The sequence below is a fragment of the Saccopteryx bilineata genome, chromosome 6 (assembly GCF_036850765.1).
Source record: "Saccopteryx bilineata isolate mSacBil1 chromosome 6, mSacBil1_pri_phased_curated, whole genome shotgun sequence".
Taxonomy (NCBI): Eukaryota; Metazoa; Chordata; class Mammalia; order Chiroptera; family Emballonuridae; genus Saccopteryx; species Saccopteryx bilineata.
Window position 1 is genome coordinate 203,397,521 of NC_089495.1, and position 25,464 is coordinate 203,422,984.

Genomic DNA, 25,464 nt, shown 5'->3' on the forward strand with positions numbered 1-25,464 from the left:
GTGCCTTGACCACAGGCCTTCAGCAGACGGAGTAACCCCTCGCTGGAGCCAGCGACCTTGGGTCCAAGCTGGTGAGCTTTGCTCAAACCAGATGAGCCAGTGCTCAAGCTGGCGACCTCGGGGTCTCGAACCTGGGTCCTTCCGCATCCCAGTCCGACGCTCTATCCACTGCACCACCACCTGGTCAGGCTATTTCTTACAATCTTTAAAGTCAAGGTATTATTAAAGGTATTATTAAAGTGTACCTAGCAAATATTTTAAGGTCAACTTAAAAGGGGGGAGTCATATTCTGGAACTCTTATGGGTCTACCATACCATGCTTTTTACTTAAATTTTTTTTTTTTTTTTTTTTTTTTTTTTTTTCTGAAGCTGGAAACAGGGAGAGACAGTCAGACAGACTCCCGCATGCGCCCGACCGGGATCCACCCGGCACGCCCACCAGGGGCGAGGGGGCGATGCTCTGCCCATCCTGGGCGTCGCCATATTGCGACCAGAGCCACTCTAGCGCCTGAGGCAGAGGCCACAGAGCCATGCCCAGCGCCCGGGCCATCTCTGCTCCAATGGAGCCTTGGCTGCGGGAGGGGAAGAGAGAGACAGAGAGGAAAGCGCGGCGGAGGGGTGGAGAAGCAAATGGGCGCTTCTCCTGTGTGCCCTGGCCGGGAATCGAACCCGGGTCCTCCGCACGCTAGGCCGACGCTCTACCGCTGAGCCAACTTTTTACTTAAATTTTTTAAAATTTCTTTTGAATGCTGATGAACAGGAGACACCAAATCTTTTTCTCCTGCAAACTACTACCTTTTTTTTTTTTTTTTTTGTATTTTTGTATTTTTCTGAAGCTGGAAACGGGGAGAGACAGTCAGACAGACTCCCGCATGCGCCCGACCGGGATCCACCTGGCACTCCCACCAGGGGCGACGCTCTGCCCACCAGGGGGCGATGCTCTGTCCCTCCGGGGTGTCGCTGTGCTGCGACCAGAGCCACTCTAGCGCCTGGGGCAGAGGCCAAGGAGCCATCCCCAGCGCCCGGGCCATCTTTGCTCCAATGGAGCCTTGGCTGCGGGAGGGGAATAGAGAGACAGAGAGGAAGGGGGGGGGACGGGGGTGGAGAAGCAAATGGGCGCTTCTCCTATGTGCCCTGGCCGGGAATCGAACCCGGGTCCCCCGCACGCCAGGCCGACTCTCTACCGCTGAGCCAACTACTACCTTTTTTTCCTTTTTTTTTTTGTATTTTTCTGAAGCTGGAAACAGGGAGAGACAGTTAGACAGACTCCCGCATGCGCCCGACCGGGATCCACCCGGCATGCCCACCAGGGGCAACGCTCTGCCCACCAGGGGGCGATGCTCTGCCCCTCCAGGGCGTCGCTCTGCCACGACCAGAGCCACTCTAGCGCCTGAGGCAGAGGCCAAGGAGCCATCCCCAGCGCCTGGGCCATCTTTGCTCCAATGGAGCCTTGGCTGCGGGAGGGGAAGAGAGAGACAGAGAGGAAGAAGGGGATGGGGGGTGGAGAAGCAAATGGGTGCTTCTCCTATGTGCCCTGGCCGGGAATTGAACCCGGGTTCCCCACATGCCAGGCCGACGCTCTACCGCTGAGCCGACCGGCCAGGGCCACTACTACCTTCTTTATTTGATCCAGCTAATAACACTGTTTTGTCTTTTTCCAAATAGCCCCAGATATATGGAAAAGATTTATATAGGCAGTTGGGGATCCTCAAACCCCTCAGCAAGATCTTCTGAGCATGGCTTTTAAGATACCAAGAGGCAGAAAAAGCCCAATAGAGATCAGGGGAACTACCAGCTTTTAGGATATGCCCTTAAAGGCTCCAACACCCCAAAGGGGTCTCATAGGATGCCATCTGGGTCCTGCTTCAATAGTGGAAAGGAAGGTCACTGAGCTAAAGCCTGCCAGACTTACATGCCTCTGCTGTGAGGAAGCAGGGGCACTGGAAGGTAGGCTTCCCCCTCGCTCCTCTAAGGGAGGGTTCAGTCTTTTCCAGCCCTGCTCCAGCCACCTATGACCTAACCTTGCCCAGAATGCTGGGATTTGCCACTGAAGGCTGAAGGTGCCTAGGGCCGTCGGCCCCACCCCATCTACGACACTGTGGATGAGCCTAGGGTATTTCTTCCAAGAAGCAGGTAAACTGATCTCATTTGCACAAGGGCCACTTAACTATGTCTTGCCTTAATAGTTAGGTTTTTTATTCTTCCCTCGAAGATCTCTGTTGTGGGTGTTGATAGTCCTATTTTCTGCTGCTTTGTTTAATATGTAGTGTTTCCTTTATCCCTCCTACCTCAATGCCCCACTTATATCTCAGGCTGGGACCTACTCCTAATTTAGAGCTCTCTTTCCCCCTTTTGCCAACTTCTATTATGAATCTACCTTTGCCACCCAGCTTAGTGTATCCCAAGGTTCTCTTTACCAAGCCACAGTCGCAGAGCTCCAGGGAAAAGCAACCTGGTCTCAACTCTCCAGGCAGAGGAGAACAGATGCTCCATCTCCACACATGCTGCAGATGGCTTTTCCAGTCTACCTGAATCATTACCAGCTAGAAGCAGCGGTCATTGGGACTTGGACGTGAGCTGCAAAGTATAGGATGGTGACAATTCCAGTGCCATGCGGACTTTTCCTGGATGTGGACTTTTCCTGGACTCCTGCTCCTTGGGACAGCTCCTAACAGACTGAACTGGGGTTGGGTTGCATTTATCAGGGACTTGGCATAGTGTTGGGGCCAACTTGGACTTGGTGAACTTGTTAAGGACACTACTCTTTTATGGCTTCTTGCTGTATTGGCCAAGAGATTGCTTAAAGGCTTTAATCACTGTAAAAAAAAATAAAATAGAAGACTGGATAAAGAAGATGTGGCACATATACATCATGGTATACTATTCAGCCATAAGAAATGATGACATCGGATCACTTGCAACAAAATGGTGGGATCTTGATAGCATTGTATGGAGTGAAATAAGTAAATCAGAAAAAAACAAGAACTGCAGGATTCCACACATTGGTGGGACATAAAAATGGGACTAAGAGACATGGACAAGAGTGTGGTGGTTGCGGGGGGTGGGGGGAGGGAAGGAGGGAGAGGGGAAGGGGGGAGGGGCACAAAGAAAACTAGAAAGAAGGTGACGGAGGACAATCTAACTTTGGGTGATGGGTATGCAACAGAATTGAATGACAAGATAACCTGGACATGTTTTCTTTGAATATATGTACCCTGATTTATTGATGTCACCCCATTAAAATTAATAAAAATTTATTTATTAAAAACAAAAACAAAAAAAAACACAACAGTTCTGAGTCACCAGATATTATCAAGGAGAAAAAGCACAGAAGGGTGCATACACTTGCCCCTTACCCCCTGCTTGCCTGTAGACAGAGTTTCTCTTAAGCAATTGCCTGGGGCTTAGCTGTAAATATATACTATGGCCCCTCTCAGTGGGGCACCGAACTTTGATCAACCTGACCCGCGGCCATCAGTGCTGCCCCTGTATGTAAAGAATAAAGGCTATGTCCGCTCCATCTGGTCCTCCTTGTGGTTTCCTCAGAATTCTGCAACAACACCAGACTGATTTTCCAGGTCTAGACCTCCTGGCGTTACATATACACAGAGTTCAGGCAGTAAGATGGATAGATGGATGAGTAAAGTGGTCCCAGAGCATGAAAATCCATGCGATCCTCTCTAGCCATCTTATTTTCCCACTTTTGAGAGACCTGGAAATTTAGAAATATTTCTCTGCTCTAAGATAAATCAGCATAAGCACAGTAAATCGCTATCATTAATCAGTTGCAATGTCAGCAAGACGACAGTAAAGAATGGACGCTATGGCCATATGGAGTGCGGGTGCCCACTGAAAGGGGCTGGCTAGCAGCTTCACCTGACTGCTGCCCCACTGTGACGTACCCTAATTTTAGTTTTAGAAGTCAGAAATCCAGATTTTTAGGTGAAATCTCCCAATTTTAATTAAATTTTCTAATTGCTTCTGGATATGGGAACACAATACATTTTTATATATTGATCTTATTATTATTTCAGCAACCATGCTATTATTTCACCCTTTCTGATCCTTATACCATTTCTTTCTTTTTCTTGCCTTATTGCTTTGGCTAGGCCTCCAACATAATGTTAGTATCATGATAGAAGTGATCCTTGTCTTGATCCTAACAGAGGAAATGCATCTCACTTTTCACCACTGCAGTAGGTTTTAAATTTCATTATTTTTAAATATTGGTTTATTTTTTCAAACACTGTGAAAACCAAGCAAAGTTTTCTCTGTAGGCTAGAATCAACCATGGTTTGCCAATTTGTAATCTTTACTTTAGCTAAATTCTCTCTCTGAATTGTGACAACTTCATTGGGTAGGTACTATTTGTTCTCCCCATTTGACATATGAGGACAGGGAGATTCAGAGAGTGAAATGCCTTGCCACAGTCACACAGCTAGTAAAGGACAGAGCCAGGATTTAAACCCAGCTCTTCCTGATGTCAAAATCTGTGGGACCCTGAATGCCCAGGACAGCCACTTGACACTATACTCTGTCCAGTACCTTAGGGCTCTCTAAGGAACCCTGAGGTCCTGAGTCACCCCTGACTAAAGGCCTTTCCCTCTTGGGCTTCAGTATCCCCATTTGCCAACCTACACAGATGGATTCCAAAATTGCCATAGCTTCCTCCTCTGTTGTCCAACTCTGCATCTATTAAATAGCAGACCTGGTCTTTATAAGTTCTGTGACCTGGCTCTGCCACTTACTGCTGCATAACTTGGGGTTGCTTAACCTCGCTATGCTTGTTGCCTTGTCTCAGCTATAAAACAGGATTAAACACAGCACCTACCTCGAAGTGCTCAGTAGACGCCAAGCACAGCATACGTGCCTAGTCAACGTTAATCGTCACGATTCTGATAAGTGTGCATACACGTATACACTGACAAGAGGCAGAAATATAACTTAAATAGTTGTATTGGGATGAAAATGTGATTTTTAACATTTCCTTTAATGTCATTTTTTAAAAATATTTAATGGTTCCCATGATTCATCCATTATGTAGAGAATAAAGTTCAAATTCCTTAACCAAACATCCAAGATCTCTGATTCAGTATCAACCCATATTTCAATATAGCAAAGTGGCCAACAGCACGTGGAGACAGGCCAGCCCAGCCTGAGTACCAGCTCTGTCACTTACTAGCTGTATGAGCTTACGGAAGGAACTTGGCCTCTCTGTGTCTTTGTTTTCTCATCTGTTAAATAAGGACAGTAACAGTTCTCACCAAATGGGGCTGAGGTGATGTGAAATAGAAGGCTTAGTATAGTATCCATAATATGTCCATGTGGAGGCTTGAACATATTAGTGATTAGCAGGATCTACCTCCAGATCGCTGGTCACCCGGGATCACTCACCGGCACCGGAGTACAATAGGCCTTGTACTGTCATACCTGGAAGTCTTTGCTCATACCTTGCTTTCCTGTAACTATCCACTCATCAAAATACTCTGCATCAAGGCCCAGCTCAAATGTTACTCCCTCCAAAGAGACCTCCTATCTCCACTAGTCCCTCTCCTGGCTTTTATGAGGACTGAGTACACGTATAGCCCTCACCCCTCAGCTGGGCTCTACTGCCTCTGCCTCGTATGTCCCTCCCACCGCGTCCTACCTTCCTGAGGACATGGGGGATGCTGGGCTTGTCCTGAGCGCCAGCACAGATGTCTGAGGGATGTGCCAGTCCTCAAGAAAACTAAGTTAACAAACTGAGTCCACCAGTTTTGCTACATCCTGCCCTGTCCCTTCTTTTTTTTTTTTTTTTTTTAAACCAGTATTTTTTTTAAAATTTTTTTATTTATTTTTTATTTTATTTTATTTATTCATTTTAGAGAGGAGAGAGAAAGGAAGAGAGAGAGACAGAGAAGGAGAGAGAGAGGAGAGAGAGACAGAGAGAGAAGGTGGGGAGGAGCTGGAAGCATCAACTCCCATATGTGCCTTGACCAGGCAAGCCCAGGGTTTCGAACCAGCGACCTCAGCATTTCCAGGTCGACGCTTTATCCACTGCGCCACCACAGGTCAGGCCCTGTCCCTTCTTGAGCTTCAGTTTTCTCTCCTGTAACGTGGGCAATGTGGCCCAGCAGGGTGTTTATGACAATAAACGAGAAAACTCAGCTGAGGCCCCTTTTCTCTCTCTCTGCCTGCCAATGAGCCTGGTCTGCTTCCCCCTGGACTAGCTGGGGATGAGGATTGGGGGGGGGGATAGGGATGGGGAAGGGGATGAGGATGAAGATGGGGAAGGGGTTGGGGAAGAGGATGGGGATGTGGAAGGGTATGGGGACTGGGACAGGGAAAGAGAAGGCTATGGGGATGGGGATGGGGAAGGGGATGAGAAGGGGATGAGAAGGGGATGGGGATGGGGACGGGGAAGGGGATGAGAAGGGGATGGGGATGGGGAAGGGGTTGGGGAAGGGAATGGGGATGAGGAAGGGGATGGGGATGGGGATGGGGATGGGAAGGGGATGGGGAAAGGGATGGGGATGGGGAAGGGGTTGGGTAAGGGTAAGGGGGTAGGGATGGGGATGGGGATAGGTATGGGATAGGGATGGAGAAAGGGAAGGGGAAGGGGATGGGAAGAGGATGGGGAAGGATATGGGATGGGGATAGGGAAGGGGATGGGGAAGGGGATGGGAAGGGAATGGGGAAGGGGATGGGAAGGGGATGGGAAGGGGATGGGAAGGGGATGGGGAAGGGGATGGGATGGGGATGGGGATGGGGATGGGGAAGGGGATGGGATGGGGATGGGGAAGGGGATGAGATGGGGATGGGGAAGGGGTTAGGGACGGGAAAGGGGATGGGGAAGGGGTTAGGGATGGGAAAGGGAATGGGATGGGGAAGGGGGAGGGAATGCTGGGTGCAGGGGCACCTATGGCCATCCAAAGGCCTGCTCAAGATGAACCTCTGCCTCCAGTCAGTTTCTGATTCCAAAGGACTTGGGGACAAGGCTCAGGATCCTGCATTTTCAAAAGTGAGTAGAAACTCCTTCTTCTTGATGTTTCCAAGGGCTACGTTTTGAAATAGCCATTCTAGGAGCACAAAACCTCTTCCTGACTCCTGGGGCAGCACAACCCTACGTGAGGGGCCATGGACCTCTTACCCCCTTGGAGGGGAGAATGCTACCACGTAGGGACTAAGAAGCAAACTGCCAAAGCTAGGGCCTGAGGCATGTGGACACATATTTTGATAAAAAAACATTTTATTGAGCACTTTCCAAGTGCTGCTCACTATGTGAACCCTTTGCATATTTGATCATACCAGATTCTCGCGACAGCCCTATGAGGTAGCATGGTCATAAGCCTCATTGTACAGATGAGGACCATGGGACTCAGAGAGGTAAAGTGACTTACCCAAGGTGACACAGCCAGTGAGTGGCAGCGCTTGGATCTGAAGGCAGATCTGGCCAATAGCTGTACTCTGACCACAGCACTCGAGTGCCTCCTAACTGCCTACACCACAGTCATCTGGGGATGCTGTCAGGAGCCACGTGTGAAAAGGTATGGCAGACGAGGGCTCTGACCACGCCAGCAAGCGCCCCCGAAGACCCCGGAGTGGGTGAGCAGGGCTGGTCTGCCCTCTCGGTTAGGCAGCCCAACCACAAGCCTGGACCAGCCAGACCCTGGGCCACCCATCTCGCCTGCCATCTCACCTACCCTGTCTGGAAGCCATAGGCAGCCATGCCCCAGGTCCCAGACACTGCAGAGCTTTCCAGAAGAAGAGGGGACAGAAGGAGAGGCCACCACAGGGCCAGTGTTCATAATTAACATTCCAAAAGCTTCTTCCCTGACAGCTCGCTCCATCAGGAAGGGTCTCGAGACTGTCCCCAGAGACCGTGGACCCAAAGGGGTGCATCAGGCTGGACCATGAGAGCAAATACCACGGGTCCATCACTCCGAGGCCTGGATGTAGACAGGCACAGCGAGCATGGCACACGGGCCATCGGCTCCTGCCTGCAGCTCTGCCAGCGCGAGGTTGGGGCCCAGGCCCTCAGCATGCCCGGGCACTACCAGCTCAGGCTCGCTGCCCACCGTGCCACCCACTACGATGGACAGCACAGCATCTGGCTCAGAGAAGGGCGGCTTGCCTGGGGCAGCCTCGGGCACTGGCCCAGCCCCTGTGTCCTTCAAGCCCTCCAGCCCCAGGGGGTCGGGCAGGGGGGTCACCCCCTTGTGCCCAGCACTGCTGCTGCTGCTGCGGGGGGCCGCCCTCCTCCGGGAGGGTCGCCGGGCTTGCAGGTCCTTGTCCTTCTGGGGCCCGAGGCGGCAGCGGTGATCCTTGAGGTATTTGTGGCGGGAAAAGCCCTTGGCACAGCCGGCGCAGTGGAACTTGTAGTTGCCCGTGTGGGCGCGCTGGTGCTCGGCGAGGTGGGCGCGGCGGCTGAAGGACTTGCTGCACAGGGTGCACTTGTGCAGCTTCATGCCTGGCGGGAAGGAGAGTCAGAGAGAGGTCCCCAGACCCACGACCCTGCCACCGTGCCCCTGCACTCGGAGTGGAACCCCGTCTGTCGTTACCTGCAAGCGCCCGCCGTGTGACCCGGCCCCGCCGCCCCGTCTCACTCCTGCCCTCCCTGCCTCTCGGGGCAGCCACGCTCTCTCCTCGGTGCAGCAAGCTGGCTCTGCTCCTGGGGCTGCACACGTGCTGGTTTGTCTGCCTGGAACCCTGTTCAGCCCCTAACCTCAGCCAACTTTCCCGGCCCACCGTCACTCTCTTCTCCGGCCGGCCGGCCTCACCCTGACCCCTGAAGACCACTTCCCACAGGGCCGCTAGGACATCTCAGTAAAACACATAAAGGGTCATGCTAGTCCCGCTCCACACCCTGTAATGATTCCCCAAGTGTCCCTCGAAGCCCGTGCAGTCTGACCCCCTTCGCCTCTCGCACCGTCTCCGCCTCCCCATACCTGTTCTCTGAGCTGCAGGCCTCCCCTGACCTCCCCTGTCCCCCCAGTCTCTGCCCTCAAGGCACTGCATTGCTGCTCCCTCACCCTGGAAGGCCTCTTCCTGTCACCTCCTCTCTTCATGCTCTGCCCGGTCACCGCGTTGATCTCTGCCTTTGCACTCCGTATACTTTGCAGCTGCATACTTGTTTGAAGTTCATTTTCTATCTCTGCTACCAAATCTCCGCTTCCCCAGGAGGGCAGAGTGAGGTCCTGCCCGTCTAATTCCCCCAGGGCCTCCCACAGGCTGGGTTCTCAACAGTGGCTCACTGAATACATCAGGTACACGGGAAGTCACCTCCAACCCTCGCTCAGCCTCAGCCAGAGCCCCCTCGGCCCCCCTGGCTTACAGAGAGGCAGTGGCGTGCCTGAGGCAAGTGGCAGTGCCAAACTCCAGCACAGGCCGTCTGTCTCCAGGCCCCTGATCAACCTGGAGTTTTCAAACTTTCTTCAGCCCCTAAATCCTTTCTGTAAATCAGTGGCTCTTAACCAGGGGCAATTTCCCCCAGTAGACTTTTGGCTTGTCTCCTAGAGACGTTTCTGGTTTCCATAAATGTGGGGGAGATGCCACCGGCATCTCACGGGTAGAGGCCAGGGATGCTGCTCAACACCCGACAGTGCACAGGGCTGCCCCCATGGCAATGAATTATCTGGCTCAAAAACTCCATAGTGCCAAGGTCGAGAAACCCTGTTCTAGACCAGTCAGTAGGTGGGAAGCCAGCCAAGCTGCTCTGGGGAGGCTCTGTGAAGCCCCGGGGAACAGAGGGGTGGTATGGCGACCCCTGAGCCATATCCCCGCAGCCTGGCTCTGCCAGGGGCACCAAAGAACCTTCCTGGCTTTATCTGGGGCCCTGTCAGAATGTGATCTCCCTCCACACCTGATCCACACTGTCACACTGGGGACCGCTCGGACTTACAGTTATCTCCTCTCAGGTCAGCGTCCCCCTCAGGGGACAGGAACTGTGTCGGACTCACCTCTGTGCACCCTGAGGACCCTAACACAGGCCTGGCTCACGACTCACATAAGTGATAGTCTGTTGGCTGGAATGTACCAGACCCTCCTGGACCAGACCCTTCTGGGTGGATCTAAGAGCCACTTACCAGAGTGGGAAAGGATGTGAGCCTTCAGCTTATCTGGCCGGTTGAACTCCTTACTGCAGCCTGTGTGTGTCCTAGAAACCCAAACCACAGGTCAGGGGGTGCTCACCAAGGTCAGGACCCTCCTCCTGGCCCCTCTGCTAGCCCTAGGCATGAGGACCCTCTCGTCTATCCTAACAGCTGGGCAAAGAGGAAGGAGATAAGGAATGAAACTGGCAGGTGGGGCTCAGGACAGGATAAAAGGAGAGAAGGCCATCAGTCCTCAGACCGGAAACCCTCTGTTCCGCCACAGGGTAAGCCTGCGCCCCCTCCATGCCAGTCTCTACTCACGAGAAGGGGCATTTGTATTTCTTGAATGGCTCATGGATCAACAGGTGTCTCTTCAGTTTGTCTTTGCGGTTGAATGCGGAGTCACACACTGAGCACTTGTAGGGTTTCTCACCTGCAGGCGGACAACGAGGATGAGGATACCATGAGACAGAGGCTGAACACAGTGTGAGGATGAGGATACCATGAGACAGAGGCTGAACACGGTGTGAGGATGAGGATACCATGAGACAGAGGCTGAACACGGTGTGAGGATGAGGATACCATGAGACAGAGGCTGAACACGGTGTGAGGATGAGGATACCATGAGACAGAGGCTGAACACAGTGTGAGGATGAGGATACCATGAGACAGAGGCTGAACACAGTGTGAGGATGAGGATACCATGAGACAGAGGCTGAACACAGTGTGAGGATGAGGATACCATGAGACAGAGGCTGAACACGGTGTGAGGATGAGGATACCATGAGACAGAGGCTGAACACGGTGTGAGGATGAGGATACCATGAGACAGAGGCTGAACACAGTGTGAGGATGAGGATACCATGAGACAGAGGCTGAACACAGTGTGAGGATGAGGATACCATGAGACAGAGGCTGAACACGGTGTGAGGATGAGGATACCATGAGACAGAGGCTGAACACGGTGTGAGGATGAGGATACCATGAGACAGAGGCTGAACACGGTGTGAGGATGAGGATACCATGAGACAGAGGCTGAACACGGTGTGAGGATGAGGATACCATGAGACAGAGGCTGAACACAGTGTGAGGATGAGGATACCATGAGACAGAGGCTGAACACAGTGTGAGGATGAGGATACCATGAGACAGAGGCTGAACACGGTGTGAGGATGAGGATACCATGAGACAGAGGCTGAACACGGTGTGAGGATGAGGATACCATGAGACAGAGGCTGAACACGGTGCACGGGCGTCTCCACTAAAGGGCCGCAGCTCCTCTAGGGAGGGGACCTGGGAGGGGACAGCCACTCCCATTCCTCAGGACTGTTTTGCCAAGAAGGAGCCATTCTAGATAGGGTGGTCAGGAAAGCCTCTCAGGCAGGCAACATGGAGGTGAGACCTGAGGGAGCAAGGAGCGAGCCAGGTGGCAATCAGGGAGTGAGGGTCCCAGACAGAAGGAAAGGAGGGGGTGCTCAGGGTGTCTGAGGAACAACAGGGACGCCGCTGTGGCTGGAACTGAACGGAGAGGTGGAGAACGAGGCAGAAGAGGTCAGGTCAGCGGGGCTTCCTGGCCCCACGGGGAGGGCCCAGAAGGCCAAGGAAGCACTCTGGCTTTAGTACGGGCCAGAGAAGCCACCAGAGGAGCTGCGCAGGGGGTGGACAGCATCCGACTGAAGAGTTTCACACGCTCCCTCCGGCTGGCTGTAGAGAACAGGCTGAGGGGGTGTGAGGGTGGGGAAAGGAAGGAAGCTGGTATACGAAATGGGAAGAGGTCACACGCAGTCTGCACCTGGAATGCAGAATTGGTAGCCCTTACCAATGGGCTGGCTGTGGGGCGTAAGAAGAAGGAGAGAGACCAGGATGAAACTAAGGTGGGCCAGGTAAGAGGGTGGGTGGTCCTGGCATTTACTGACATGAGGCCTGCCATGGGGGAAGGCGGAATTATACCTTATCCGATTAAATTCCTGCAACAAACCATGAGGTAAGTACTATTATCCCATTTTATAGATGAGAAAACTGAAGTTCATGGTCTATACCGAGTACTCGGGGGAGTTAAGGTTCTAGTCCAGCAGTGTGATCTGGAGTCCACCTTAGTAGTCCCAGACTGTGCTGCTGCAGAACCATGGGGGGGGGACACTCTCACCGGACAGGGGTCAGGGGGTCGCAACCTGCTCTCAGGAAAAGGTTGTTACTAGGCTGTTTTACCTTCCTGCCATTATTTCCTCCTTGTTCTCCCTCTGGTATGAATAAAGTACTTTTGAAAAATGCCACACACACACACACACCCAGCAATTAAGGAAATTCTAATCCTTACAATAAAATGCTCTGTAGTCATTAAATAGATTAAGATCTGCATGACCAGCCATGGCGCAGTGGATAGAGCGTTGACCTGAGACGCTGAGGTCCCAGGTTCAAAACCCCGAGGTCATTGGCATGAACATGGGCTCACCAGCTTGAGTGCGGGGTCACTGGCTTGAGCGTGGGATCATCAACATGATCCCGTGGTTCACTGGCTTGAAGCCCAAAGTCGCTGGTTTGAGCAAGGGGGTCACTGGCTCCGCTGGGGCCCCTCCCTCATCAAGGCATTAGACAGGCTTTTGCATTTTCTTTTTTTTTTTTTTTCAATTTAGAGAGGAGAGAGAGGGAGTGAGAGAGAGACAGAAGGGAGAGAGAGAGAGAGACAGAAGGGAGAGAGAGAGACAGAAGAGAGACAGGGGGGAGGAGCTGGAAGCATCAACTCTCATATGTGCCTTGACCAGGCAAGCCCAGGGTTTTGAACCGGCGACCCCAGCATTTCCAGGTCGACGCTTTATCCACTGCGCCACCACAGGTCAGGCCACAGGCTTTTGCATTTTCAAAGATTTTCTCCTAATGTTTTCTCAATCTTTTAATCCTTTTCAATAAAAAAGAAAACCAGAAATTTTCAACTAATAAAACATTTTAGCCTGACCAGGTGGTGGCGCAGTGGATAGAGCATCAGACTGGGATGCCAAGGACCCAAGTTCGAGACCCTGAGGTCACCAGCTTGAGCGCGGGCTTATCTGGTTTGAGCAAAAGCTCACCAGCTTGGACCCAAGGTTGCTGGCACGAGCAAGGGGTCACTCAGTCTGCTGAAGGCCCACGGTCAAGTCACATATGAGAAAGCAATCAATGAACAACTAAGGAGTTGCAATGTGCAATGAAAAACTAATGATTGATGGTTCTCATCCCTCTGTTCCTGTCTGTCTGTCCCTGTCTATCCCTCTCTCTGACTCTCTCTCTGTCTCTGTAAAAAACAAACAAAACAAAAACAAAAACATTTTAGAGATGAAAATAAAAAAGCCAATGTATCTTGACTGGGGAACCAATAAAAAGAGGTTTTGTCCAGGTTTGGGTGATAATTTTTTTAAAAATATTTTTCAGACTTTATTTATTCATTTGAGAGAGAGAGAGAGAGAGAGAGAAGGGGGGAGAAGGAGGAAGCATCAACTCCCATATGTGCCTTGACCAGGCAAGCCCAGGGTTTCGAACCGGCGACCTCAGCATACTAGGTCAATGCACTTTATCCACTGCGCCACCACAAGTCAGGCCTGGGTGCTAACTTTAAGGTGAGAAACACACCCAAACTCCAGGCACTCACAATGGTCTGAGGGGACTGACTCCCAAGGGGCAGAGACAAGAGAAGCCCCACCGGCTTCCAGGGGCTGATCTCTGCTCCAGGGCTGCTGGGACTCTCTGTTCACGTGAGAGGGCAGGTGAGTAGGGGGCCAAGGAAGAGATGGAAGAAAAGGGGACGGGAGGGGGATGGGGAAGGGGGCTAAAGGGAGACGGGGGGAAAGCCAGAGCGGGATGGGAAGGAGGAGGAAGAGGAGGCTGGGGGTGGAGGGGAGCTGGGTACCCACCTGAGTGAATGTGAGCGTGCAGTTTGAGGTAGTGTTCCCGCCGGAAGAACTTCTTACACACCTGGCACTTGAACCTGCCCCCACTGCCATGCGTGGGCAGGTGACGCCGCAGGTAGCGTTCACAAGGAAACACCTGGGAGAAGAAAGAAGTTGGTTTCGGGTCTGACTAACCAGCCCTCAAGGCACCCCACATTTCCAGCTTTTATTCATAGAAACAACTTCCTTCCCATTCACCAGGGGCTAGAGCAGCGGTTCTCAACCTGTGGGTCACAACCCCGGCGGGGGTCGAACGACCAAAACACAGGGGTCGCCTAAAGCCATCGGAAAATACATATTTATTCGACCCCTGTCGGGGTCTTGACCCACAGGTTGAGAACTGCTAGGCTAGAGAACCCATAATGTCATGCATAGCCCTTAGAACAGGGGTCGGGAACCTATGGCTCGCGAGCCAGATGTGGCTCTTTTGATGGCTGTATCTGGCTTGCAGACAAATCTTTAATAAAAAAGTAATAACATTAAAAATATAAAACATTCCCATGTATTACAATCCATTCATTTCCTACCGCTCATGTTCATGGTTGAGGGTGGCTGGAGCCAATCACAGCTGTCCTCTGGGACAACACCAGATTTTTATCGGATAATGCGTATTGTACATGGGTTGTTGTATGGCTCTCACGGAATTACATTTTAAAATATGTGGTGTTCATGGCTCTCTCAGCCAAAAAGGTTCCCGACCCCTGGTTTGGAACATCATGGCTCCCACTACTCACGCATAAGCCCGGTCAAAACAAGCCTGCTGTGAGCTCCTGCCCAGGTTGTTTTTCCTACCCAGTGGCCTTTCCCTCTTAGCCGGACAAACTCCTACTTATCCTGTAAGACCCAGTTCAGGTGTCACTGCTTCTGTGAAGCCCTCTCTGACTCCATCCACAGTGCCACAACAGACAAAGCAAATTCCGCCTTTAAATATCCATGTACGTTTTTTCTTTTTTTAAAAAATATTTTATTTATTGATTTTTTAGAGAGAGAGGAGTGAGAGAGAGAGACAGAGAGAGAGAGAGAAGGGGGGAGGAGCTGGAAGCATCAACTCCCATATGTGCCTTGACCAGGCAAGCCCAAGGTTTCGAACTGGCGACTTCAGTGTTCCAGGTCGACACTTTATCCACTGCGCCACCACAGGTCTCCATGTATGTTTTTAAAGTCATCATTTGCCTGACCTGTGGTGGCGCAGTGGATAAAGCGTCAACCTGGAAACACTGAGGTTGCCGGTTCAAAACCCTGGCTTGCCTGGTCAAGGCACATATGGGAGTTGATGCTTCCTGCTCCTCCCCCTTCTCTCTCTCTCTCTCTCTCCCCCCTTCTCTCTTCTCTAAAATGAATAAATAAATTTTAAAAATGTATAAAGTCATCATTTAATGCACCAAATTGCAACTCTCTGCTTGCATGGGAGCTCCACAAGGACAGAAAGGGGCTTTCACTCCCCAGTTCAGGGCCTGAGTCAAGTAATGGACAAGGTAAAGAATACATGAAAAAATGAACAAACAACTAAGGAAATGAGAGAATATAACAAAGAGCCAGAAAACACAGAAACCAAAACCTCCTTCCTGCCAGATAGAGACAGGCATTCATTCATTTTCTTTTCCATTTATTTGGTATAAAGAAGTGGTCAACGGGGCCTAACTAGGCGGTGGCGCAGTGGATAGAGCAACAAATTGGGACAAAGAGGACTCAGGTTCGAAACCCCGAGGTCTCCAGCTTGAGCATGGGCTCATCTGGTTTGAGCAAAGCTCACCAGCTTGAGCCCAAGGTCGCTGGCTTGAGCAAGGGGTCACCCGGTCTGCTGTAGCCCCCCCCCCATCAAGGCACATATGAGAATCACTGAGAAACTAAGGAGCCGCAACAAAGAATTGATGCTTCTCATCTCTCTCCCTTCCAGTCTGTCTGTCTCTCTGTCACAAAAAACAAAAAACAAAAAAACCCCAAAGTGGTCAAAGGCAGAGACTCAATTTCCACACTACTCACTAGCTCTATCATTTCCTAACTGGGTGCCCTTTCTGTGCCTTGGTTTCTTTCATCTGTAAAATGGAAGAGTAATAATGTGCCTGCCTCCTAGGGTTAAATGAGTCAGGGAATATGCTCAGCACAACATCTGGCACAAGGTTCTTGCTCAATTCGTGATACCTTTTACTCGGACCACAACTTCCAAAGCTCCAAATTAGACTATGTAATTAGAAACACCTACAGCGAGGCTAAAGCAAAACCAGGGCTGTCTGGAGAATCCGCCAGGCAAGGTTGTAAGAAAATGAGTAGACCAGAGAAAGAAGTCAAACACACCAGGGGGGTGCAATCAGCAAAATTCAGGCGTCAGGAAACTCCACAGGGCCATTGGCCCAGTTTCTTCAACAAATAAATGGAAAGGGGAAGAAAGGACCAATGGTGTGGGGAACCTATGTATTAAAAGAAACTTTGGTCATATCAACCAACTGCAACATGCAGACCTGATTCAAACAAGTTGACTTTACAAAAGTTATGCTGTCTTTGAGGCAATTAAAAATTGGAATACGGCCTGGATATTTGATGATATGAAGGGACAGGCTTCAATGACGCTTTCCAGATTTGCTAAAAAGAAGAACCAGTAATAAACATAAGAATGTATCAAGACTGGAGGCCGCAGTTGAGATGCTGGGCCTGGGCCTCGGCGACGCTTCAGCCCGGGTCAGCCCAGACGGGCATGTGCGGTGTCCGGTGGGAAAGGCCCGGTGGAGCTCTTACTCCCCAAAGATGAAGCGTGGAGACAACCCCAAGCTTTGCCTGCACGGGGTTAGGAGGGGAGGAGGGGAGAAGGAAAGAGTGAGGTTTTCACGCCACCACCTTCGGAGCCCCATTGTCGCAGGGTACCCACCTTCTGGCAGTGCGGGCAGGGGAAGTTGTGAGTGGCAGTCTGCAGGTGGTGCTCCAGGGCCTCAGGGGTAGAGTATTTGTTGACACATTTCAGGCATCTACAGGGGAAGGAGCAGGAAAAGTGAGAGTACTGTGTGTCAGGGCCCTTCCTGACCACCCTGTCTCAAGCTGCCTACCATGTGCCCCCCCCCATCTCTTCCTATTATCTCACCTAGGCTTCTTTTCTTCTCAGCACTTAGTACCTGGAGTGATTTTATTTGTTTGCTTATTATTATACCAGCAAGAGGGTTCTGGAGGCAGGGACCATATCTGTTCTTTTCACAAACTGCCCAGCAGCCCCGGGGATCAGCCCCTCCCCTCCACCAGGGCCAACATTAGGAGGCAAGATCCTAGATTTAATTCATTCTCAAGGCAGTCTATTCTTCCTGCTGGCCACTGCCTCCATCCTAGTCCCAGCTGCCGTTCTCTCTCACTAGGACATGCGCAGTGGCCTCCTCACTGGCCTCCCTGCCCTACCCCGCCCTCTGTCAAGTCTGTTGCCCACAGGGGAGCCAGCAGTGCCTTGAAAAATCAAAATCAGACCAGGTCATACCTTTGCTTAAAAGTCCCCACCTTGGGCCTGACCGGGCGGTGGTGCAGTGGATACAGCGTCAGACTGGGATGCGGAAGGACCCAGGTTCAAGATCCCGAGGTCACCAGCTTGAGCATAGACTCATCTGGTTTGAGCAAAGCTCACCAGCTTGGACCCAAGGTCGCTGGCTCGAGCAAGGCCCGCGGTCAGGCACATATGAGAAAGCAATCAATGAACAACTAAGGTGTCGTGACGAAAAACTAATGATTGATGCTTCTCATCTCTCTGTTCCTGTTTGTCCCTGTCTATCCCTCTCTCTGACTCTCTCTCTGTCTCTGGAAAAAAAAAAAAAAGTCCCCACCTTGGTCTTGGTCTAAAAGCCCTTCTGGCCTGCTCTATTTCCACCTCTGACTTTCTCTACTGCCCTCTCCTTGGGCCACACTAGCCTCCTGAATGCACCTCAGACACACCAGCCTGGTCTCACTGCAGGGCCTTTGTACTTGTTGTGTCTCTGATCTGGAACACTCTTCCCCAAGTCCTCCCATGGGCAGCACCTTCTCATCTTTCACGTCTCAGCTCAAACGTCTCCTCCTCAGAGGGGCCCTCCCTGACCACCCTGTCTCAAGCTGTCCACCATGTGCCCGCCCCCCCCTCTTCCTATTATCTCACCTAGGCTTCTTTTCTTCTCAGCACTTAGTACCTGGAGTGATTTTATTTGTTTGCTTATTATTATACCAGCAAGAGGGTTCTGGAGGCAGGGACCATATCTGTTCTTTTCACAAACTGCTCTCAGTACCAGGGACAACTCGTTACAGGAAAGAGTCAGAAAGAAAAGAGTCCAGGTCTGGTTCTTTCCAATCTATAACCCTCAATTTCCTCATCCATAAAACGGGTAATCCCAAATGGATCTGTCCCTTGTTCATTCTGAAGATTGTCATGAGAGTCAAAGGACACAACTGTGTTAAACAGTCCACAAACAGCAAGCACTGCAGACACGGCCTCTACTGTAACCACCTTTGCATCACTGTGGCTCACATGCCTTCAAACAGCAGTTTCAGTGGGTTCAAGTGTCGCTCCGAAACACCAAGGTTGTAGGTGCGATCCCCAGTCAGGGCACAAACAGGAAGCAACCAGTGAATACGCAACTAAGTGAAACAACAAAATGAAAGCTTTTCTCTCTCTCTCCCTTCCTCCATCTCTCTAAAATCAATCAATTAAAAAAGAAATAGTTTCAGGCCACAAACCTAAAATAGTCCCCATTGTCTTCCCACCATGAGAACATTTGCCAGCAAATATATCCATGCGTGGTGTAGTACCAGTGAGGAAAGTAGGTGATTCATGACAAAAAAAAGCCGCAGGCAGGCTGTACCTGGGCAGGGCCCAGGGGAGCCCTCGGACCACACACTGAAGACAGGCTACCTGCTTCCACAGCAAGCCAGAAAAAAGGGGGCAGAAGGAAGAGGAGGTGGGGTGGGAAGAGAGCCACCAGGACGGCAGGACCTTCGCAAGCTGGGGGGAGGGAGAGGACAAGAATCGCACCAGCTTCAGCAGCGAGGAGACACAGGTTTGTGTGGGAGGTAGTTTAGCAATCACCACTAAAATTAAACACGCCACCCTAATGAAGTCATCCACGATGATATCCCCAACAACAGGGTAAGCCAACGTCATATGCCTCCTGATACACAGCACTGGGGACACAGCGTCACTTTGTCATGTTCCTGTCCCAAAGTGCCAATCTCGGATGTAGACAAATCCAAACTGAGAACATTCTACAAAATAAGTGGCCAAAGCGCTTCAGAAATAACAAGGTCATGTAGACAAAGACCTGTTCCAGCTCCAGGAAGACTCAAGAGACATGACAACTGAATGAAATGTGTGATCCTGGATTGGATTGTGGGCCAGGGGGGAAAAAAACACCTCACTGTTTTCTTTGTCTGTAAAGGATGTTATTGGAACAATCAGAAATTTTCAAGTAAGGTCCACAGAATAGATTACAGAAGCGTATTAAATTAACTTCCCAATTTTGATAACTACACCATGCTTACGTAAGAGGTTATCCTTGTTTTCAGAAAATACACCCTGAGGAGAAAGGTAAAGCGGCAGCATATCGGCAGATTTTTCTCAAAGGCTCAGAAGAGGATAAAGCAAATGTCATAAAAAGTTACCACTCAGGAAGTGGGGGTGAAGAGTATCTGTGGGAATTCTCTGTACTATTCTTATAACCTCTCTGGAAATCTGACATGATGTCAAAATAAGTTTCAAAAGAACACTTCCCGAAAGCAGCTGGGTGTGCAATGGGGAAGGGGGTCAGGGTGGACAGGGAATCCCTTTCGCCCTGCACCTTCTGTAGTTTTTACATATTGCATTGTATGCCTATAACAATTATTTTTTGCAGTAGGTAATTCATCTTTTTAAACTCCCTTTTGCTCTTTGACCTGCAAAATCGCAGTCAGAAACCTACTCACAAATGCATGAAGATGTACATACGTCAAAAGCTGTTCCCTGTAGCGTTGTTTGTAATAATGACAAACTGGAAATAATTCAACTATCCCACAATAAAAAACAGGTTCCATAAATTACAACACATCCACATACAATGGAATACTAAGTACCTGCTTAAAATTTTTTAATTGAATTTTATTGGGGTGACATTGGTTAAAATTAATTATAAAGGTTTCAGATGTCCAAGTCTACAACACATCTCTGTACATTGTATTGCGTGTTCACACTCCAAGTCAAGTCTTTGTCCATCACCACTTACCAATCAATGAATCTTATTTTTATTTTATTTATTTATTTATTTATTTTTGTATTTTTCCGAAGCTGGAAACGGGAGGCAGTCAGACAGACTCCCGCATGCGCCCGACCGGGATCCACCCGGCATGCCCACCAGGGGGCCATGCTCTGCCCATCTGGGGTGTCGCTCTGTTGCAACCAGAGCCATTCTAGTGCCTGAGACAGAGGCCATGGAGCTATCCTCAGCGCCCAGGCCAACTTTGCTCCAATGGAGCCTTGGCTGTGGGAGGGGAAGAGAGAGACAGAGAGGAAGGAGAGGGGGAGGGGTGGAGAAGCAGATGGGCGCTTCTCCTGTGTGCCCTGGCTAGGAATCGAACCCGGGACTCCTGCACATCAGGCTGACGCTCTACCACTGAGGCAACCGGCCAGGGAAAATCTTATTTTTAAAAGGAAAAAGTAAATATATAGTATATGGTGTATTTAGTATAGAAAAAAATCAAATCTATTTCCATTATAATGGGAAAGACCGGTTTCCCTTTTTTAGGACTCTTTTTTAGGATAAATGTCTGCCAAGTTGAAGAATGCTATAAGGAGGGCCAGCCAGCATCTTCTCCCCCGCCAGTGCCAAGGCCCAGAACACACTGGCCCAGGGTGGACCCCAGTCTGGAGACACATTTCTCCTCTGGGGTGGCTCACTGGCCCTGAGCCACGAGAAGCAGCCCGGCTGTGGAGCCCGGGCGCCCAGCGGGACAGGCAGCGGGAGGACACGTACTTGTAGACCGTGCTGTCCTTCTTGGGGCTGTGCTGCGGCAGGAGGCTGTGGGAGTACTGGTGCACGCCCAGGTCGTACAGCGACGGGAAGTCCTTGCCGCAGAGGTGGCAGCGGTAGCTCAGCTCTTCCTGGTGGCTCTTGATGTGCTCCAGAAACGCGTCGAGCTTTGGGAAGGTCTGCGCGCAGCTTTTGACCACACACTTGTACACCTTGATGGCAGACGTGGGGCAGGTAAGGGGGGGCAGGGGAGCTGCCTCCCCGCTGCCCCCCACCCTGTGGCCTCTGCCTGGCACACTGCCCGGGAGTGGCCCTGCCTCTGTTTCCCTGCTTCCCTGCTGCTGGTGCCCTGGTGTTATTTTGAATGGAGGGTCCTCTCCTCTTGGCCAGTCACAATGACCCCACTACCTTTTCCCCAGGCTCTGAGTGGCCTGGGCATCTTTAGAAAAATTATCCAATATCTGAAAATACAGTGAAAAGATGACATTGTGTCCTTCCAATGTCATACTTAAGAGGAGTGGCTCTCCAACTTGAGTGCACGTAACTGTAACAGATTGCTGGGCACCAACCCCCAGAGTATCTGATCTGGCAGGTCTGGTGGCCTGAACACGTGCAGCCGAACAAGCACCCAGGTGATGCTGGCTTAGGGACTTGACTTTGAGGACTGCTGTCTGACAAGCCCGCCTAGGCTCGTCTCGCTGTCGGGGACATACGCACCGGTTGTGACTGTTTACCACTGGTTAGGATCCAGACTCTGAAGTTAAACATTAACTAGTATATGACCTGATATAAGTTATTTTTGTGAGTTAGAAAGATAATCCCAAAGGTCATGGGTTTTGTTGCCCTGTAGGACATTAACCAGGTCTGTATCTAACTTAGCAATCTTATTTCAGTATTCCTTTCTTCCCTAACAGGTATATGTAAGTATAAAGAGTGTCTCACATCCTCTTTTGAACTCTGTCAACCTTCCAGCTCCCTCATGAATGAGTCACGTAAAATTCTGACTCATGTTCACTATGTTATTTACGTGAGAATTACGTTTTTAACATTTTGAAAATTACTCTTTGACAAGTGGTACACACTCCTTCTTCCCACACAATTCCACACACTCCTTCCTCCTAACAAAGTGAAGCACGATTTGCTCAGGGTGGCAACATGCCCAGTTAAAACATCTGATCCCCCCTCCCTGGCTCCCTTGGATCTAGTGTCAGCCATGTGACCCCTTTCTTAGCAAGGGTATGTACGGTAGGTGGTAGTCTTTCAAGAAGGCATGATTCCCAGAACAAAAAGGCAAAAGCTTCCTAAGAGAAATCTCTGCATTTTGTATTTGTCCTGCCTGGAATACACATGTGATGGCTGGAGCTAAAGCAATCATCTTGCAACTTTGATAATGAAAGCCCCAAGAACTAGCAGAATGAAGGCTAGCAGAACAGAATGCCAGAAAAAGCCTCCTGAGTCCGTGGTGAGGATGCACTGGACCTGTTATACAAGCCCAACACTGCCTACTCATGGTCTCCCTGTGATGTGAGAGAAACAACACCCTAACAAGTAAGCCAGTCTTCCATTATCTGCAGCAGAATAACACGTTCCTAAAGGACAGAGCACACGCACTGGCTCTCACCAATGAGAGGTCTTCAAGGAAAGGTTTACCTAAAAAAGACAGATAACACAGCCCTTTTTTGCTCATGGACAAGACTATGTCTGGACCCAAATAGTACCAAGTATCCCAGGACCACATGTGAGCTGTCACTAGAGAACAAGGCCACATGGCAGAGATGGTAGAGATGAGCTGGAAAGACACAGGGTCCTTGATGCTAGGTTGAGTCAACTGACTATTTCAGGCCTGCAACTACCCTATCTTGGGTTTTCTTGTTATGTGAGATGACAAACTTTCTGTTTAAGCCAGTGTGAGTCAAAGATTTCTGTAATTTTCCCCAAGGATATGCTAATGAACTTCCATCAACCCCCTACTAGGAATCTATCATAAGGAAAATACCAGAGATGTGAACAAAGATTTGATTACAATGATCTTATCATGGTTTTGTTTATAACAGTAAAACTCAGGAAATAATCTAAATGTTCAACAATAGGAGATTTAAAAAAAAACATAGCCATTAAAACTGTTTTTAAAAATAGTGATGTGAGCCCTGGCCAGGTGGCTCAGTGGATGGAGCATTGTCCCAGCACTCAGGGATAGCAGGTTCGATCCCTGGTCAGGGCACATAGGAGAAGCAATCAATGAGTGCACAACTAAATGGAACAACTAAGTGGAATACTAAGTGGCTACTTCTCTCTCCCCATTCCCCACCTTCCTCTCTCTCTCTCTCTCTCTCTCTCTCTCAAATCAATGGGAAAAAAATAAAATTAAATTAAAATAGTAATGTGAGATATAGATTTCCCATAATTCTCCTTTCTTTCTTCCTCCTCCTGCTGCCCAAGATGCCAAAAGAAAGAAGAGCTAAAGGGAAGAAGATGGCGTCAGTCCCTGCTGTCACGAAGGAGTGGAGACCAAGAAGGTGGCAAATCCCATGTGAGAAAAGGCCCAAGAATTCGGGCATTGGACAGGACATCCAGCTCAGAAGGGACTCACCCGCTTTGTCCAACCGCCCCCTACAGCCAGCTGCAGTGGCAACGGGCTCCTCTCTGTAAGTGTCGGAAAGAGCCTCCTGCCATTAACCAGCTCACCCAGGCCTAGGATCACCAGACAGCTACTCAACTGCTCAAGCGGGCCCACAGCACAGACCAGAGACAGAGCAAGAGAAGAAGCAGAGAATGGTGGCCCGGGCTGAGAAAAAAGCTGCCGGCCAAGAGGATGTCCCCACCAAGAGGCTGCCTGTCCTTTGAGCAGAGGTTAACCCTGTCACCACCTTGGTGGAGAACAACAGGACAAGAGGGCTCGGCTGGTGGAGACTGCACAGAGGTGGACCCCGTCGAGCTGACTGTCTCCCCGCCTGCCCTGGGCTGTTAGGTGGGGGCTTCCCGCGACATTATCCAGGGGAAGACCAGGCTGGGGCGTCTAGTCACAGGAGGACCGGCACCGCCATCGCCTGCACGCAGGTCGATAACTTGGAAGACGAAGTCTGGCTGAGCATGTGGAATCTATCTGTACCAGTTACAGCGGCAGACAGGATGAGACCCGTCACCATGGGGAGGCCATGTCCTGCATCCAAGTCAGTAGCTCACACTGCCAAGCTGGAAGTGACAAAGGCTAAAGAACTGGCCACCGCCTGACCTGTGGTGGCGCAGCGGGTAAAGCGTCAACCTGGAAACGCTGAGGTTGCCGGTTCAAAGCCCTGGGCTTGCCTGGTCAAGGCACATATGGGAGTTGATGCTTCCAGCTCCTCCCCCCTTCTCTCTCTCTGTCTCTCTCTCCTCTCTAAAAATAAATAAATAAATAAAAAAAAAAAGAAAAAAAGAACTGGCCACCAAACTGGCTGAGTGTGCACTGTTGAGTTTTCTGTACATAAAAATAATAAAAATTGCCTTTAAAAAAAAATAGTGACATGAGAAAATACTCAGAATATAAAATTAGGGTAAAAAAATAGGAAGCACAGCCTGACCTGTGGTGGCGCAGTGGATAAGGCGTCGACCTGAAATGCTGAGGTCGCTGGTTCGAAGCCCCGGGCTCTCCCGGTCACACCACATACAGGAAGCAACTACGAGCTGCTTCCCGCTCCTCCCCCCTACCTTTCTCATTCTCTCCTCTCTCTAAAATCAATAAATAAAATCTTTTTTTTTAACTTTTATTTTATTTTATTTATTCATTTTAGAGAGGAGAGAGAGAGAGAGAGAGAGAGGAGAGAGAGACGGGGGAGGAGCTGGAAGCATCAACTCCCATATGTGCCTTGACCAGGCAAGCCCAGGGTCTCGAACTGGCGACCTCAGCATTTCCAGATCAACACTTTATCCACTGCACCACCACAGGTCAGGCAATAAATAAAATCTTAAAAAAAAAAAATAGAAAGCACAAGTCTCAAGAGAATTTATGCTGAATCAAAAAACCAATCTCGGCCCTGGCTGGTTGGCTCAGTGGTAGAGCGTCGGCCTGGCGTGCAGAAGTCCCAGGTTCGATTCCCGGCCAGGGCACACAGGAGAAACGCCCATCTGCTTCTCCACCCCTCCCCCTCTCCTTCCTCTCTGTCTCTCTCTTCCCCTCCTGCAACGAGGCTCCATTGGAGCAAAGATGGCCCAGGCGCTGGGGATGGCTCCTTGGCCTCTGCCCCAGGCGCTAGAGTGGCTCTGGTCGCAACACAGCGACGCCCTGGAGGGGCAGAGCGTCACCCCTTGGTGGGCGTGCCGGGTGGATCCCGGTCGGGCGCATGCGGGAGTCTGTCTGACTGTCTCTCCCCGTTTCCAGCTTCAGAAAAAATACAAAAAAACCCCCAAAAAACAAAAACAATCTCAAAAGGCCACATACCTGGTAACTATTTATAAAACATTCTCGCCTGACCTGCAGTGGTGCAGTGGATAAAGCATTGACCTGGAACGCTGAGATTGCTGGTTCAAAACCCTGGGCTTGTCCAGTCAAGGCACATA

General features: G+C 50.4%; 1 protein-coding gene and 1 pseudogene across 2 annotated transcripts in view; one reads left to right on the forward strand and one right to left on the reverse strand.

Moving 5' to 3' along the window:
- Positions 1-6,840: 6,840 nt before the first annotated feature.
- The window catches only part of ZNF341 (zinc finger protein 341), a 44,770-nt gene continuing 26,146 nt past the window's right edge, over positions 6,841-25,464 (reverse strand). For both annotated transcript variants that reach the window (XM_066236509.1, XM_066236508.1), the window contains 6 exons: positions 20,932-21,140; positions 16,854-16,950; positions 13,955-14,087; positions 10,392-10,503; positions 10,065-10,135; positions 6,841-8,449 (listed from right to left, as the gene is read on the reverse strand). In XM_066236509.1, coding sequence (XP_066092606.1) covers positions 7,917-8,449; positions 10,065-10,135; positions 10,392-10,503; positions 13,955-14,087; positions 16,854-16,950; positions 20,932-21,140 — 1,155 coding nt within the window. In that variant the 3' untranslated portion in view covers positions 6,841-7,916. The remainder of the gene's footprint in view (positions 8,450-10,064; positions 10,136-10,391; positions 10,504-13,954; positions 14,088-16,853; positions 16,951-20,931; positions 21,141-25,464) is intronic.
- LOC136308407 (large ribosomal subunit protein eL8-like) lies at positions 21,130-24,140 on the forward strand (annotated as a pseudogene).